General features: G+C 41.7%; 1 protein-coding gene across 1 annotated transcript in view; it reads right to left on the bottom strand.

Moving 5' to 3' along the window:
- The window catches only part of dlg2 (discs, large homolog 2), a 176,661-nt gene that overhangs the window by 6,413 nt on the left and 151,146 nt on the right, over positions 1–19,102 (bottom strand). Inside the window, exons 17-22 of the mRNA XM_080867650.1 lie at positions 16,225–16,327; positions 8,926–9,040; positions 8,395–8,571; positions 3,710–3,785; positions 2,157–2,253; positions 692–742 (exon numbers count right to left, since the gene is read on the bottom strand). Coding sequence (XP_080723776.1) covers positions 692–742; positions 2,157–2,253; positions 3,710–3,785; positions 8,395–8,571; positions 8,926–9,040; positions 16,225–16,327 — 619 coding nt within the window. The remainder of the gene's footprint in view (positions 1–691; positions 743–2,156; positions 2,254–3,709; positions 3,786–8,394; positions 8,572–8,925; positions 9,041–16,224; positions 16,328–19,102) is intronic.

The following is a 19,102-nucleotide window of genomic DNA, read 5'->3' on the forward strand; positions in this document are numbered from 1 at the left end:
TGTCAGCGTGGGCTGTGGGCTGTCAGAGTGGGCTGTGGGCTGTCAGAGTGGGCTGTGGGCTGTCAGAGTGGGCTTACCCCCAATGCATCCACCCGTGTGACTGTCTGTGAATGTGGCATGTGCAAAAATTCCCAAAGCCCGAGATAGCTGTGACGTGTTTGTATCTAAATCAACAACTTGAAAGTGAAGCTCATTAATGCTCAGTGGCTGATGTGTCTAACGCCTGCTTTAAGGACACAAAAGAATTAATAAATTAATTAATTGAAATAAAAAACCCACAACCAATACAGCCTTTGTTCTCACAACATCATACAACTAATTGTCCCCAAAAATCAGAACAGAATTGGGGCTTTTAAATCCGCTGCCCCCTGTTTCCTGGAATAATCTGCAGAAGGATCTGAAACTGTCAGAGTTGGTTATGTTGATGGAGTTTAAGTCCATCTTTAAGGAACGAGAGAATAACTCTGTTAGTCCGTGTGATTGTTTTTAATGTCGCTCTTAACTGATCTGTTATTGTGTATTTTTCACATGTTTGTGCGGGATTTTGTATTTGTTATGTACTTATGTGGTACATGTATTTTTGACTTTTGCTGCCATGATGCCAGATCTCTTTTGGAAATAAGATTTTTAATCTCACTGAGGTTTTTTCCTGGATAAATAAAAGACTAATAATAAAAAAGTTTTAGCTTACCTTCATGACGCATCACTGGTTCATATGAGAGAATCACTTCCTCTTGACTTCCTGTTAGGATATTTCACAAAATATAGTGCTACCTTTAGCTATCAGAATTTGTGGGCAACAAAGAAAAACCCATCAAAATACATGTAACAGTTCGAGATAACTCTGTAATAATCAACATTTTATTCATGTTTTACATTTACTGATATTTTAGTATCTTCTAGTTTACAAATGAGAACTTCAAAAAAAGTACACGGTGGTTTCAGTGATGCGTTTGTGTTGTCAGTGCTAATAATTAGCTAATTTAGGAAACTCTTAAAAACATAAAAACCTGTCTTGATTTGAATTTTAGGTACTGAAACACGCATAATTAAATACTCTCAGTATTTCGCAATAATCAAACTACTGGACATAAACACATACCCGCAACGCTGAAACATGAACTCCAACAGCAAATGACATTTTACTGTAGAAGGCCCAAACAAACAGATGTAACCGTGGCAACCTCTAAGACTGTCATTCAAGCTGCTATGCTCATAAACGAAAACAAAAGCACCATGCAAACATGCATGAAACAATATCCACATAGTGAGGCTGGAATAACAAAGATCATGCTGGTGGAGTCGTGAGAGATCCCAGTGGTTCCTCCTTAGGACGAATACAAGGTCATAACTGTGTCCTGCAGAACCTGCGACCCTTAACAAATCATGCAGTTCTCAGATAATGCAAACATTACAGACGCGCCAAGGTATAAATGGCACAAGCCACCGAAAGCATAAAAACTAACCCAATATATGTATAATAAGATTTCAGTAGTTTAATTTAAATATTTATCCTCTGATGCATTTTAAACGATTCTTAAAGTCTTATACAAGAAAAAGATGGTTACTTGAAATCCTTACATGACATTATACAGATATTGAACATTTTTAAACCTCTGCCACATGTCATGTTTTAGTGGACCAAGAAGCAAGATAAAGCCAACAACTGCAGCATGCAGTAATGCAGGCAGAAGAACAACCAACTTACTTAATGTCTTTGTCCCATACCCATCATCACCTATCCCCAGGATGTCCTATTGGCCGTCCACAGAGAGTCAGAGCAGAAGAAAGAGAGCAAGGAGGACAGCCACAACATAAGCAAAAGGTGGAGGAAATGAGGACAGAGGGTGCGGCCCACAGATCTGTCCTTCTCAAAACAATGAGCGGCCAGCAGGGAGAGCCAAAATACCAAAATACCTAGATGATCTCTGAAGGGAAACTGGGTCATATAATATCACCACAAAATGAACAGCAGTGATTATGAGAGCAGTGATTATCGCATTTCTGCATCAGAAAAGGACAGAAAACAAGGATGACTGCAAAGAGTCTCCGTGAGGTTCCCACACTTGGAAACACACCTGTGGTTTCCCTTCTGGCCTGACGTGTGACCTACACTGACTGCATGAAAGCACGTATGTGTCTGTGAGCTTACTTACGGTCTGAATCACTGCCATCCTGCTCACCATCTTTGTTCTTGTAGAATGGGAACTTTCGTGTAAAGATGAAATTCTTTTTACGTTTGTCAGTGAATGACTGCGAAGGGAGAGAAAGCATGGGGCAAACAGGTGTATCATTGTCATGCAGACAGTAGAATGTCAAGAAGTTAAGTGTGAATCACTGCTGCGTGTTTTAAGTTGACCTAATAATATGTGAAGCTTTGAGCCGAGCTGGCCACAGATAGATGAGATCAACCAAAGACTGTCAGACAACAACAGCGATATATAAAACGACCGAGCTTCTTCTGCTGTATTCCTAAATAAATCAGTATGAGATTGCACACTTCTTGACATGCCACCCGTTTAAAATAAAAGCAAAGTGAGAGACAGTTACCCAGAACATGCCATGAAAAATAAAATATAAGAAAGAGGTTCCATAAGAACACGTAAAAACATGCAGTAATAGAAGGAAAAGATGGAATTTGAGAGGATGACAGCTGAAATAACCTGCCTGTATGATGTGTGTCTGTGGTTGTAGAATATATTGCACTTGATGCTTTGTAAATATACCACATCTGTTTCCAAAATGAAGTTGAGCTGATAATTCACAGGTGGTGCAGGTTTGACTTGTGGGAGGTAAGATTAATAAATGAAGCACATCTACAGCTGTAAGAAAGGGTTTGTGGCATTGTCAGGATCTTATAGAGCGCTTTTCTACTCTGAGCAGTCAAAGCACTTTACACAACTTGCCTCATTCACTCTTTTCCATGTAAGTGCTCTCTAGCTAACATTCATACTCCGATGGATGCATCGGAGAGCAACTTGGGGTTATTGCCCAGGGATACTTGGCTCGCAGACTAGAGCAGGCAAGGATCGAACCACCAACCTTCTGATCAGTAGGTGACCTGACTGACCATGTGTGAAGTCAACTATACACAAAAAACTGCTTGTTTTTCATGTCAAGTAATCACTCACAGTGCCGGCTGGAAAAATGAGTAAGCCCCTGACTTCACCTAGCCAAAGACTCCTGCATGATCTACAACACTGAGCAAAGCTCTGTGGGGAGCTGAAAATGCGCAGTGTTATATTTGGAAGTTAAAAGCCTGGCAAACCTTTACAAACCTGTAAAGTATGGTGGAGACAACCCTGGGCCTGCGCACATTGTCATCACTGGATGCAACCAAAAATGAAATGTGGCAGGAGAATGTCGGGGCAGGAAGTCCATGACCTGAAGCTTAGTAGAGGTTGGCTGATTAAACAAGGGTGCAAATCAAAGCACACACGTAAAATATCAAGAGAACTGAAACAAATACAAATGAAGACGTTTTACAGAAGAAATGATCTGATGGACTTTTCCAAAGTTAAGCTTTACTTGCCTGCACTGGAAGTGATTACTTGTTTGTTCATGAAGGCATAAAAATGTTTGTCTGTGTTAACTTTGTTTGTGTGGCAAAGCAAACAGCAGGTTAAGCTTCTCATACATGTTCAGTTCTATCTGAACTAGCCTGTGGATCATCGCACTAATAGAAATTTCCACTTTGCGAGGTACTCACCCCTTTTGACTCAAACGACCCTGGCTTGGCATTGAATTTAACAGTCTTTAGACGTGCCCGCTCTTTCCTTTCCACCCTGTTGAGGAAATAACTAGTCAGCTGGTGTTATGGTTCAAAATATTGGGGATGGAGACAGGAGAAACACCACAATAACAACACTGGTCCGGCCAGGTCAAGTCAAACGATGATTTTAATGGTCACACCCGTGGGAGATGGAAACTGTATGCAGACAGCCTCAGATCTCATCACAAAAAACACATCTCCATAGTTTTGTAAAAATCAGGGTATTAGAACGCCCCTTCATGCGTAATGACAGATCAAAATAGGTTCCAGACATTAGTCACAGTTAATCGTACATCTTGTACATCTTTAATGGCTACAAACAGACATAGAACTTCTCCTTTCTATAACACCTTCCAAACATGGTAATAAACTTCAAGCCCTCAGGGTCTCTGAGGCTAATTATTGACTCTGGTCATCTGTTACCAAGTAGAGTAAAATATAGTGAGACTCCAAATGAGTTAAGGCCTCAGGCCGGACACATTCCTGAATTATATGTATTATATGTATTATATGTACTGTAAGCATGTTTGCATTTAGCCCTCTGCACTCAAAGTCAAAACCTGCAATATATCAGTCCGGACCATCACGCCGAACGAAGCTTATGACCTTCAAAAGACCAAGTGCCAACTCATCATAAGCACAATTGCAAGGTGTGTCTGAAGTTATTGAAACCACTCTTTTAACAAAAGACAAACAAATTAACAAATCTTCTAAACGCTATTCAGTTCATTTCAATCATTAATTATTAAACATGAAAGTGATGATTTATGCTTTTCACTGATTCTCTAAAAAGCCCGGAAACTGACTCAGGTATTTAATATTTCAATCAATGTTGTTTAATTAACTACCACTTTAAACTTAGCAAAAAAACATAATTGAATAAAAGACCACAAAGAATAATATGATATCAGTGGTATGTAGGCGCGTGCGGCCCTCTATGCTCGAAGCCTTTCCCCTCCATAGATCAGTCAGACATTCACGCTGACTGTAGCTTTTAACCCTTAATTAACTTGAGCACAACTCTATAATAAGCAACAAACTGCAATATGTATAAGTTGATCATGGTCACATCTGCAATGAAAGATCATATTATTCTGGTACCTGTAAGTAGAAAATCAAACTAGAGTTATAACAATCACTGTAATACAAAGGCTAATGTAAGATCAAAAACTTCAGTATATATTTAATGCAAAGCTGGTTATATGATTCTAATGAACTAATAGTGCCACATTAAAATAATGAAACCAGAAGAGGAAAAAACATCCCCTTTTTATTCTACACTGGTATGTATAAAGTTTAGCAACTGTGAGGAGAAGAAGGAAGTCTTAACAATTTCTACCCCATATGGAAAAGATATATATATAAATCTTACAAAGTCTGTCTTGTGTGAAACTTGTATGAAAAGCGTATAAGAGTGAAAACAGATATAAGATCCCTCGAAAAATTATATAATGAAACTTGTATGTTTTGGATACTTCCTAAAACAATATATGAAAGTAATGAGAAAGTGGCCACTTTCATGAGTAAATCATATACGTTTTACACGTACTCCTGCCCTTTCCAGTGACCACAGCTAAACATCAGCAAACATCAGGTGTGTGGTAACAGACTGCTTATTGAATTGGGTTCATTGTGTGCTTCATCCTGTCAGCCCACTTTAACTGCTTTTACTTTTCTCCAGTATTGCTGATCTTACCAGTACCTCACTCCTGATGCTTACTGAGCACCTGCAAGTACTTGAAGTTGAAAAAACCCCAGTTTTAAGCTTGTTTTAACAAAGGCTCCTTCAGGGGACAACAAATTAATAGCTGTCCAAATACAGTATCATGGCCCTGCATTTGTACACTGCTGAATGAAATTACAGGAGCACTTCAAAGCTAACAGAAAAGCTCCTAGTTGTTGCATCCACATTCACCTTGTATGAATTTAAAAAACCTACATCGCTTTGTTCTCAAGTTCAAAATAATGACTTCTGTTTTTTTTAATTCAGTTACATTTTATTTATTTAGCACCAAATCACAGCAACAGTCACCTCAAGGCGCTTTATATTGTAAGGAAAAGACCGTTAAATAACACAGAGAAATCCCAACAATCAGACGAAACACGGTGGGAGGGAAACAGCAGAACCAGGCTCAGGGCCATCTGCTGTGACAGTGGGGGGTGAGGGAAGGGAGACAAGACAAAGAGAGCCAGAGATCAAGAATCATTAATGCTTAATTATAGTTTATTAACCCATGATGAGTGAAAATGGGCGAGACAAGGAGAAATGCTTAGTGCATCATGGGAGTCCCCCAGCAGCCTATTGCAGCATAACTAAGGGCCGATTCACGGTCACCTGATCCAGGCCTAACTATATGCTTTGTCAAAAGGACCTCTAACCTTGAGGTCAAGGTCACCAAGTTTTTGGTGGACACACCAGTTGCATCACTTTCAAACTCCCGTGTCTTTGTTCTAGAGTTTTCACACTCACAAGATTTTCAGAAAATTGAGGCAGACCTTGAGGCCGAAGTCACCGAGATCCAAACTCGTGTGAGATCTTTAGTACTAACACCCACACTAGCAGTCAGGTTTGGACACGTTTAATTCTTTATGTTTCTTTGACCATTTACATCGTAGATCAGGGCTGCCCAATCCCGGTCCTCGAGAGCTACTATCCTGCAGCTTTTAGATGCATCCCTACTCCAACACAGCTGAATCAAATGGTTTGATTACCTATTCAGCATGCCATCATGTTTGGCAAAGGCCTGATAACAAGCCATTCATTTGATTCAGCTGTGTTGGAGTAGGGATGCATCTAAAAGCTGCAGGATAGCATATAGGGGGCAACAGTAGCTCTCGAGGACTGGGATTGGGCAGCACTGTCATAGATTCTTACTGAAGGCATCGAGACTATGAATGAACACATGAGGAATTATGTAGTAAACAAAAAAGTGTGAAATAACTCAAAACATGTTTTATATTTTAGATTCCTCAAAGTCGCCCCCCTTCATGCCTGGATTGCTTTCAAGTTATAGCCACCCACAGGTGACTGTGGAGGCCGGGCTATCAGCTCACACAGCCTGGAGGTGTGTTTGGGCTCATTGTCCTGTGGCTGCAGGATGCTGTGGTAGCCATGCTGGGTCAGTTTGCCGTCAGTTTTGAATAAATCCCCAACAGCGTCACCAGCAAAGCCCCCCCCCCCCCCCCCCCCCACACACACACACACACAAACACACACACCTCCTCCTCCATGCTTCATGGTGGGAACCATGCACGTAGAGACCATCGCTCACCTTTTCTGTGTCACAAAGACACGGCAGGTGGAACCAAAGATCTCAAATGTGGACTCATCAGACCAAAGCACAGATGGTCTGATGTCCACTCCTCGTGTTTCTTGGCCCAAACAAATCTCTTCTCTTTAGTCGTGGTTTCTCAGCAGCTGTTTGACCATAAAGGCCTGATTCACACAGTCTGCTCTGAGCATGTAGAGATGTGTCTGCTGCTGCTCTGTGTGGCATCTATCTGGGCTCTGATCAGAGCTGCTGTTAACTTGTGATTTCTGAGGCTGGTGACTCGGGTGAATGTATCCTCAGCAGCAGAGGAGACTCTTGGTCTTCCTTTCCTGGGCCGATCCTCATGTGAGACAGTTTCATCGTAGTCTTGATGGTTTTGCGACTCCACTTGGGGACACATTCAAAGTTTTAGCAGTTTTCCAACTGACTGACCTTCAGCTCTTAAAGTAATGATGGACTGTTGTTTCTCTTTACTTAGCTGATTGGTTCTCGCCATAATATGAATTCTAGCAGTTGTCAAATAGGCCTGTCAGCTGTGCACCAACCTGACTGCTGCACAACACAACAGATGGTCCCAACGTCATTAAGAAGGCAAGAAACTCTACAGATGAACCCAGACAGGCTCACCTGTGAGGTGAACCCATGTCAGGTGACTACATCATGTAGCTCACTGAGAGAAGGGTCAATCACGACACTGGACGGAGGGAGACACAGACAGTAAACGAAGAGGGAATCAGGGCAAAGAGGAAACACCTGGGGGAGACTATCAAAGTAAAATTGGAAGTGCGAGAAACACGCACTGAGATGCAGACTGACGAAACCCAGGGCACAGAGGGAGGACAGAGAGGGCGAGAGACAAGTAGGGGAGAACGCACATGTGTGAGAGAGAGACGGGGAGACGAGGATGAAACACTAGGAGGGAAACATGGACTAAAGGAGACGAGACACACAGAAGCGAGCAAACACAGACATGACTGGGGGAACATACGACATATTTGTGACACGAATCACAATTCAAACCTAAAGCGAAGAAACAAAAATCCCACATTTGACAAATGGTTTCTGCTCTTTGATAATGAAAACACCTTTTTGGCACTTTTGCTTTGTTTGCTGTATCGACGCCTTTCAGATGAATTTGATTCTGCGCCAGTGTTATTCAGGACTGGGATACGTTACGTTTTGGCTTTTGTTATCACGAAGGTCTTCAGCTCTTTGACTTCCCTGAGGGGACTATTGTTGTTGGTGATTTATAAATAAACTTGAATCAAAAACAGGCTGTTTTTGGATAATGACTAGTTTAGAAGAAACTAGTCAATAGTATGTTCACACATTAGTGTATTCACTTCTTACCGTCTCTTGCTTGGGATGACGCCCATTTCCTCGCTGTCACCATGTGGAGTAACACGGCGAGCCTGCCACCACTCATCATCGGAGGCGTTGATGACGTGCAGGATGTCCCCAAACCTGAAGCCGAGCCCTTGGCTGGGAAGACCGCTGTCCTTTGACTTTTCATAGTCAAAAAGTGCCCTATTCCACGAAAGAAGAGCAGTAATAAAATAATAATCCCTGTTTCTTTGCAGTAAGTGACTTTTATTCTAAATTAGCAAAGAGAAACTAGATGCAGGATTTCAGCAGTTATAGTTACTATAGTAAATAGTGAATGTGTTTCTGTTTCAGTCACACATCTCAAATATCTGCATAAATCTTCATCTTAGTTAGGGTCAGACATCTGTGCATGAAGACACACAAGCTTACAAAAGTAAACGACGCAAAAGCAGCTTTGCTGTTTAGCCTGGGATGTCTGACTGCAGAATGGATGTTTTTTCATTTTCTGCATTCTTTGAATTCACCACAACCATCTAAAATCCAAAACAGACCAACCTAACATAGAGTGATCTTTTCTGATTGGTTCGCAGGGATCCTGACCCGGAGCTCATGCTGTGGTTCATCATCTGTTCCCGCAGGTCGTGGATTTTGGCCTCAAAACGTCCGTACTCTACAAGACAAGGTTAGCGTGGATCAGCACTGACAGTCTGACACCAATAAGGTCTTGAGTAATTATCTTTAATGGAATTTGCATTTAGATATTGTTTAAGGTATAACTGTCATTGTAAGGTTATGTCCGTCTGCTCTGTTTATTATCAGGCCTTTTAGTTCCCTTGGTTCCCTTGTGTGATCACTGCAGCTGTGTTACCTGCTGTTCCCTCTCTATAATCACCTCTTGTGTATATATCTTCAGCTGCCCTCATTATCCTGCATTATCGGTGTCACGCTTTGTCTCTCGCTCACTTTTATGCAGCGCTTTCATCTAAAACACACAGAAACACACACAGTATCTTGTCTGAGGACTTGATAACTAATAAACACTGATGTTGTGCCATCAGTGTTTATTAGTTATAAAGGTTCAGGAGTTAAGCTTTGGGCCAAGAAACAAGAAGAGAAGTGTACAGCAGCTGTTGCTGACTAACAGATATTCTATAACTGTCTGCACGTTCAGTCTCATGCTCAGTTTCCACTTTTTTATATTGTCTTGGTTTCTTTCTCCCTGGTGTCTACACACATCTCAAATCTGTGTGTCAGCAGTAGACAGAAAGGGAAACACCTATCTCTTTGCAGTGGGTTCTTATTAGCAGCATGCATTCATACCTGACCTACGAAAATAGAAACAAAGGCATTTATCCCATTTCAGCACATCAGCAGCAGGACAGTGTCACAAGCTGCTGTATAATACAATCAGATATATAACAATACAACCCAAAGAAATAGGAGACAGATTCTCTGGTTTCCTTTTTTACGTCTAAAAGAGGAGACGTTCCCTCCCACTGCTGCTCATAGAGCATCAGATGATTGTGGGGGTTTTGTCTGTTTCTTTGTACTGCTATAAAAAGCACTTTGAGGCAACTTTTCTTGTGATGTGGCAATATATGAAAAAAGGAATTAAAAAAATAAGACTACCTTTGAAAACATATTTGTATATTTATATATGCTGATGAGGACATGGACAGAGTTTATGCGACAGAGGAGGATGTTACAGACGGGGTGAGGCAACACCTGAAGGGAGCAAAAGAAAAAGAAGGAACGCAAGACTGTGAGTCTGACAATGTGTCAGTATGAAATCACTGTGGCTGGCTATATTGTTTTCTCACTAATACTTGACCTCTTTTTTAAATAACAGGAAAATAACTAAACTACTAACTACTAGGAGACAAACACTAAGTTTCTTTGTTTCTTGTTTTTTGTAAACATATTGTTGGCAAATTGCTCTAAATTGCTGCAAATTCTTTGGTAGCCAGCTGGCACTTAGGCTTGTTGGTCCGGAGACCCGGCAGCGCCTCACCCAAATACTCTGCTCCACAGACCCTAGCTTTTCTTCCTCCTGTTCCAGTGCAGGAGGATCCACCAGTTCTGCACTGAACATGTTGACTCACTTTGGCAACACAAAAGTGAGCCACTTACTGTCTTTCCTGTTTTAACCAGAAACATAAAAATGTTAATATTAAAGCACTAATTTATTGAACACTGTTTCATAGACAGTGTTTGGTGCTCAAGCCCAGCGAGCTAAACTGTCTCGTGAAGACAGGAGAGGAAGCTGAAGTCGATATTAGAAAAGTTGCTGAAATCATAACAACTTTTCAGAATTGTAATAAATTAGCAGAAATATTCACAGCGTTTAATCTGTAACAGATGTGTTTTTTAAGAACAAATGTCCATGGTTTGAATTATGCCTAGTTCATAATTGATCATTCTTGCTTGACGTTTGACATTTAATAAGTTTTCTTTGCGTTTAAAAAACAAATATAAAAAACAAATACATGGTTTATACTGTTGACAAAGGTGGGACTGTCTCCCATTATATCTGAGCGAGGGTAGAAGGACAGAACATCAAGCCTATTATGTTTAAAGTGTTGCAGCTACACACAGTGAATGAACACTGTGAGAACAATGAGGTAAATCAACAGAGTGTGTGCTTTGGATAAAGCACATAGAGATTACACACACACACACACACACACACACACACACACACACACACACACACACACACACACACACACACACACACACTGTACTGTGCATTGTAACATGAACAAGAAGTGATGCTTGTTAGAATTTATTTTTTATCTTGTATAACTCATTATTTATATTCACAATTACCTCATAATTTACACGCGTTTATATTTTACTACACAAATATGTATTATAGAATAGAGGGTTGAAAGAAACTGCCACAGCCATACAGCACAAGGCCATAGGAAAAATACTGGACAATGATAGGTGGACACACTGGCTTTAACACACCAATGGGGAGGCAGCGTCCCACCCAAGTACCTAGGCCCAACCCTGATTAGCTTCCAAGATCGGACAAGATCTTGGAAGCTAATCAGGGTGGTATGACCATGATGGAGCCTTTACTGTGTTTCACTGATGGCTGTATACACACACTGTTGTACCTCCCTCCTTACCTCTGTATATACTGATGACAACTTAAACTTTATACACATGTTTGTTTCACTTGGTGACTTCTCGTCAGCCTTAGCAGAAACGAAGACAAAATAAGACATTTCTGATGAGACTGATGAACAGCAGATAGATCCACTGAAGGAGCAGACATGTCTTTCAGGTCAGGTTTTGCTTTTTCCTCCTGTTTCTTAAGAACATGACTTTCAGATACGGTTTATCTGCTGTAGGTTATTTTTTAGACCTACTGCTTCCACATTCCTCAGTTTTTTTAAGGACACACAGTTCACTGTGCTAGGTTATACCAAGTGTTTTGGCTAATAGCTCTAAGATGTTTTAAATAAAACATCAAAGCGACTGTCTAAAAAGCGCCCAGTTGTAGATTTTAATTGGATGGAGATCAGGAATGTTTTTCAGGTCATAAACCTGGTGGAGTGGAGAAAACGTGATGATTAAATCAGTGGCTTGAAATTTAGCAAAAAATCAGTTTAAAGAAGCAGAATGCTTGTTAAATGAGAATTTATTACCTAAATACTTCAACAACCTTCAACAAAACACAGCACTTTGCAAAATATGCAATAAAATTGTTCCTCCTAATGTGGGAAACCACAAACTTGTTTCACCCACCACCTGAGGCAAAAACACAATCAGGCTGTGAAGGAGCAGAAGCTAGCAGCTGGTGATGGACTCAAATGTGATCAAATGACCCAAGCATTACCAGCTGCACTTGCTAGTTGCAATCCACACGGCAGAAAGAGCAAATGGTGGATGGAAACTACTGATGCAGTTACACGTTGGAAAAGCAAGTGGTTCACGCTCTACCCAAGATACAAGATCCCAAGGTATGAAATACAAGCACTATACAAGCATTTCTTGTTTAAGTACTTTCTGTTTACTAATTACACACACTGATTCTGTATTGTCATAAATATGATTATTATCTTGAAATGATATTTTGATATCATTTTGAGGCTATATCGCCCACGTCCACCCCAAATCACCTGTGCAGTACTCTCAATAAAAATCCTTCCAATAACCTGTTTGGGGAAGCAAATTGTTTTAGATTTCTGATCAGCTGATCAACACTTCACTGAGTCCACGTAGCTCCTAGAGAGGAATTCTGATAGAAGATAAGATTAAAAATGACACAAAAACTAAACTTAAATCTCATTAATGAGAGATAGACTTAAGTGTTTTTAAGGGGTCGCTCAGTGAGAATTTTCACATTAAATGGGAACTAAAAATACTTTGGTTCTCTTTTTCTTTATTTGTGAAACACTGTGGACGTATTCAACGTATATGCTGCCTCGGTGAATAAACTTCACAATAATATATTTTCTTGAAATGCTGTAAATTGGTTTGCAAACATCTTGTCCACACATATATTCATTCTGACTGTGTTTCATTTGCTTGTGTATGGGGGTGTTTCCAATGCAGATATTGCAATAAAGAAACATTTTTACACTACAATGAACTAATCTTTGTCTGACAAAGTGTTCAAGAGTGAAACGACTTCTGTGAGATTCTTACATTGCGTCCATTGAATATAAGTGCATAGGTGCTAATTCCGTAGGTGTCTCATAAGTTTACATACCCTGGCAGAACTTTCAGACAGTATGGATGATAACACACAACCTTTTCTTTCACTCGTTGTTGGCTGACGCCATTTATTGTCAAACTGTGGTTACTCTTTTTTTTTTAAACACAACACAAACTACCCAAATGACCCAGATCAAAAGTTTACATACCCTGGTGACTTGCACACAACTTGACACAAAAAGGTTAGAAAGGCTATGAAATGTCACCATCGTCACCTGTGATGTGTTTGCTTGTAATCAGTGGGTGTGTATAAAAGGTCAGTAACTTTCTGGGCTCCTGACAGACCCGTGCATCTTTCATTCACTGATGTTATTCTAAGTCATGAGGAAAGCAAAAGAATTGTCAAAGGATCTGCGGGAAAAGTTGAACTTTATAAAAAAGGAAAGGTATATAAGAAAATATCAGCAATGTTCAAACTCTAATTAAGAAGTGGAAAATTGGGGGTTCTGTCGAAACCAAACCACAGTCAAGTAGACCAACTAAAATTTCAGCTACAAGTGCCAGAAAAACTGTTGGGGATGCAAGGAAAAATGTACAAATAACTTCAGGCTTCACACAGGACTCTCTGAAAATGTGGTGTGGCTGTTTCAAGATGCACAATAAGGAGGGACTTGAAGAAAGATGGGCTGCATAGTCGAGTTGCCAGAGGGAAGCCATTACTACACAAATGCCGCAAAGTATTCCACTTACAATATGCCAAACAGCACAGAGACAAGCCTCAAACCTTCTGGCACAAAGTCATTTAGAGTGATGAGACTTAAACTGAACGTTTGCCACTTGGAGAGGAGTCAACAAGGCGAACGGTGAAAGGGCCACCATTCCTGATGTGAAACATGGTGATGGATAGCTGATGTTTTGGGATGTGTGAGCTACAAAGGCACAGGATATTTCATCAGAATTGATGGCAATAGGAATGCAGTAAGCTATCAAAAAAGGAATTTTCTTTTAAATTGAGTAAATTTTGCATTCATCAGCCTGGAAGCTGCAAATGTGACGTACTTGGACATTTCAACATGACAATGATGCAAAACAGAAGGCCAAGTTGGCCTGTCATTGGCTACAGCAGAATAAAGTGACATGACAGTCTCCTGACCTCAATATCATTGAGCCACTCTGAGGAGACCTCAAACTTGCAGTTCATGCAAGACAGCCCAAGAAATACAGGAACTGGAGGCTTTTTGCCAGGAAGAATGGGCAGATTTACCATCTGAGAAAGTATAGAGCCTCATCCACAACTATGACAAAATACTTCAAGCTGTCATTGATGTTAAAAGGGGCAATACAGGGTAGTAAGAACTGGGTATGTAGGTGGGGTAGTTTGTTTTGTGATTATTATCTAAAAAGAGTAAATACAGTTGTTTGCTTTATTGAACATGTGCTCAGCATCAGTTATAACAGCACAACAACGGGTACGACAGCTAGGAATAAAACTGGCACTAGGCAGCCCTGCCACAAAAACATATCAGATGGGCAACATGGGCACTAACATAACCCAGTATATAGAATAGAATAGAATAGAATAGAATAAACCTTTATTATCTCCGGATGAAAAATGTGGGTGTTACACAGCTCTTATAGCAAGGGGAATATAAAATATAAAAGGGAGACACAAAGTGGTCCTATATACATAAGCAACTGAAGTTCGTATTTACAGGTAACGATGTACAGAAATATGTATAGAAAGATTGTACAGAGATATGTATAAAATGTACAGTGAACAAACAAGCTGGTGAGTAAGATGACCAAAGGATGTTAAACTGTGTCATAGAGTCTGACGGCTGCTGTAAGAATGACCTGCGGTAGCGCTCCTTCCTACACTGTGGGTGTAAAAGTCCACTGCTGAACGAGCTGCTCAGTGCTCGTACAGTCTCATTCAGGGGGTGGGAGGTGATGTCCATGATGGATGTTAGCTTAGACAACATCCTCCCCAACCTGCTCGATGGACTTCAGCGGATGGTCCAGGACAGAGCTGGCCCTCCTGACCAGTTTGCTGAGTTAGGTCTACTCCCTAATTCACACCGCCCACAATGGCGGTGTCGTCTGAGAACTTCTGGAGATGGCAAGTGTCCGTGTTATAACTGAAGTCTGCAGTGTACAGGGTGAAGAGGGAAGGAGCAAGTACTGTTCCTTGTGGGGCCCCGTGCTACAGACTACCACCTCAGACACACAGTCCCGCAGTCACATACTGGGATCTACTGGTGAGGTAGTCAACAATCCACGAGGACAGTGATGGTCCACTCCCTTTCCCTGCAGCTTCCCACTTAGCACTGAGGTCTGGATTGTGTTGAAGGCACTGGAGAAATAAAAAAAAACCATGACTCTCACAATGCAACTGGTTCTCTCCAGATGAGAGAAGACCCGATGCAGCAGGTAGGTGACAGCGTCGTCCACCTCGATGTTTGGCAGCCTCGTATAACCAGGCCTTTGGCCTCTGATAGCTCATTCTTCACCTTCATGTACACTTTGATGTTCGGTGGCACACTACTTCCGTATACAGGCCATCCCCTGCGTATGTAGGTGATGGCAGTCTGTAAGTCGCCATCAGTTGCAGTGTCTCTTTAATGCTCTACATTCAGCTTGGAGATGCTGGAATGCCCTGTATCACAGTGGCTACGTAGCAATCTGCCCAAGCCTGTGGGCTACGCGACAACGTATTGGCGATGTCATTCGAGATTCAAGATTCAAAGTGTTTATTGAAATGCTATTTCTTCTGTACACATGACAATAAACACTTTGAATCTTGAATCTTGAATGACAAATGTTTTGCAAGGGACATAGACGACCTCCGGCTTGTACCTCATGACATCTTGTAGACACCTCAATGGAGCCTTGAGTATAACAACCAAACACCAACCATGAATGAAAAGAAAAGTTTTTGTGTTATCATTCATATTGTCTGAAAAATGGTTAGGAAATCATAAATTCTGCCAGGGTATGTGAACTTATGTGCACAACTGTACATAAGGAGGTCATCACTTGGCCCAATTATAGCCAATTTACTTAGAGGCCCGCAAAGATCTATTTAAGCATTGTCCTGTGTTAGGTTTGTGCTGATTAATAAGGCATTTACACCACATGATTGGTGTGCTTGTAAAGTGCATTAACTTTTTTCAGCTGACTTACCTTCAGGTCTGTACTGAGCAATGATGGTGACCACTTGTCCTGCTCCTTTTAGGGCTGCAGCTGCTTGTTCATGTGTGGCTCCTTGTAGGTCAATGCCATTGACCTATTTTAACAACAAAGTTGAATTATTTTATTACAGTTTGCTTTACTGTATATTGTGTATTGACCTGCAATACAAAAAAGTGTACTTTATTTCACCTCAGTGTTAATGCATGGTGTCCATTAATAGGAGGACAATTCAGCTTCAGATTTAGTTTAACCCATTTATCAATTTTATTGTGAATTTTCCCAAATGACAATTGTCAAAGCCCTTAATTAAAATTAAAGCTGAAACTTTTCACTATCTTTCATCCCCGCAGGTGGGGTGGGGGTTGTGGGGAGGAGAGAGGTATGTGTGTATGATCCTCAAGCTTGGGTCCTCCTGAGGTCGAAGGTTCTATGGAGTACCTCAGCTGTTCCTACTACTGACGCAGACCACTGATGTTGTGGGCTGAACGTGCTGGAGCCCTCTTCCAGTTCTGGGGTTACAGCTCCTACTCTACTACTCCTACTACCACTGGGACCATTCTGGATTTTATGTTCCACAATTGCACCAATTGTTCATTCAGCCCCTGGTACTTCTCTGTTTTCTCATGCTCTTTCTTCCTGCTGTTGCTGAAACCAAAACTACAGTCTTGTGTTCCTTTTTAACCCCCACAATGTCTGGTTGGCTGGCCTATATACTGCTTCATCAACCAAACTAGTTTTTTGGTCATTGGGTGTTATTTCCAATGCCCATTTGAAACCTGGATCAGCTTGAAACCTGGATCCTCTGTAGCTGGGTACCAAGACAACATACCCTCAGAAGATCTACTAGATGATATGAATGCAGCACTCTGGACAATACCTACTGTGACCATAACCAGCTGATCTACACTACGGCAGCAGTGATCAGTGAGATGCTTGGCTACAAGTTGAACATGGAGAAGGAGACTTGAGGCCAAAATCAAGGTAGCATGGAGGGAGGTTAGCCAACTATTGGAGCTGCAGAAAGGTGCGATGAAGAAGGTGCCTAAGAAGTACAGCAAACTGTCTCATACCACAGGCCGTGGAAACTGCCAAGCAAAGACTCACAGCCTTCGCCAGCTGCTTTAAGGGGTACACCAGAGAGATCGAAGGCAGGAGAATAAACCAGCTGTTCTCCTCAGAACCAGCCGAGTGGCAGGGGAACAGTTTGAGAACAGCACCACCAAGGCTGGAGACGGAGCAATACTGGAAGAGCATATGGGAGAAGGACACAACCCATAACGGCAATGCTCAGTGGCTAGTGGATCTGAGGGCAGACCACAGCGACCTCCCTGAACAGGGTCCAGTGACCATCACAGTGGCAGATATCCAAGCAAGGGTCTCCAGTATGAGTTGGACAGCACCAGGCCCAGACATGGTTCACGCCTACTGGCTGAAAAGCTGACTGCACTCCACGAGCGTCTGGCAGCACAAATGAACAAGCTGCTAATAGACCAGCCACACCCAGAATGGCAAACTGAAGACCGGATAGTGATGATCACCAAGAAATTACTGGTCCCATCCAACTACCGGCCAGTAACCTGCCTCAGTACCACTCAGTACAAGCTCCTGTCAGGCATTATAGCGTCTAAGATGAACAGGCACATGGCTCAATACATGAGTGGGGCACAGAAAGGGATTAGCAAGAATACTAGACGTGCAAAGCACCAACTACTGGTAGACCGAGCAGTCAGCCAAGACTGCAAGACTAGGCTGACCAATCAGCCTCCAGTGCACAGGGCACTGCCTGGATTGATTATAAGAAGGCCTATGATTCAATGCCCCACACCTGGATCCTGGAATGCCTAGACCTATACAAGATCAACAGTACCCTAAGAGCCTTCATCAGGAACTCAATGGGGATGTGGTGTACAACACTAATTTCCAACTTCAAGCCCATAGCACAAGTCACCATCAAGTGTGGGATCTACCAACGAGATGCTCTGTCCCCACTGCTGTTCTGCATAGGCCTGAATTCCCTCAGTCAGATCATTGACAAGACTGGCTACGGATACCGACTACGGAATGGAGCAGTTGTCAGCCACCTCCTGTACATGGATGACATCAAGCTGTATGCCAAGAGTAAACGAGACATTGATTCACTGATCCACACTACCAGGCTATACAGCAATGACATTGGAATGTCTTTCAGACTGGAGAAGTGTAGTCAGATGATAACAAAGAGAGAAAAGGTAGTCAGAACTGAGGGGATCAAACTACCAGAAGGCAACATTGCAGATACAGAGGTTAGCTACAAGTAACTGAGGATCCCACAGGCAAATGGGAACCATGAAGAGGTTGCTAAGAAAGCTGCAACCACAAAGTACCTGCAGAGGGTAAAGCAAGTCCTGACAAGTCAGATAAACCAGGGGTGTCAGACTCAATTACACAGTGGGCCAAAATTCAAAACTGGAACAAAGTTGCGGGCTAACATTAATATTTATTGAAAAAAAAAAAATCTTCCTCCAGATATGAGAATGAATCTTTTCTTATGGACTCAAACAAGTTTTGCTGAAAAACTGAATATGGAATAAGGAAAGTTTAATGCTAAACAATATATATATTAGCTGTATAATACCAGTAGGCCAGCTCTAATAGTAATTTGGTATGGCTTCGCGGGCCAAATGTAACTAGGCTGCGGGCCAAATTTGGCCCGCGGGCCAGAGTTTGACACCTATGAGCTAAACGATAAGAACAAGATCCGGGCTATCAACACCTACGCCCTGCCTGTGGTCAGGTACCCTGCTGGGATAATAAGTTGACCAAAGGAGGAGATAGAAGCCACTGACATCAAGACAATGAAACTACTGACCATGCATGGAGGGCTTCACCC

Source organism: Rhamphochromis sp. 'chilingali', assembly GCF_963969265.1.
Source record: "Rhamphochromis sp. 'chilingali' genome assembly, chromosome: 19".
NCBI lineage: Eukaryota > Metazoa > Chordata > Actinopteri > Cichliformes > Cichlidae > Rhamphochromis > Rhamphochromis sp. 'chilingali'.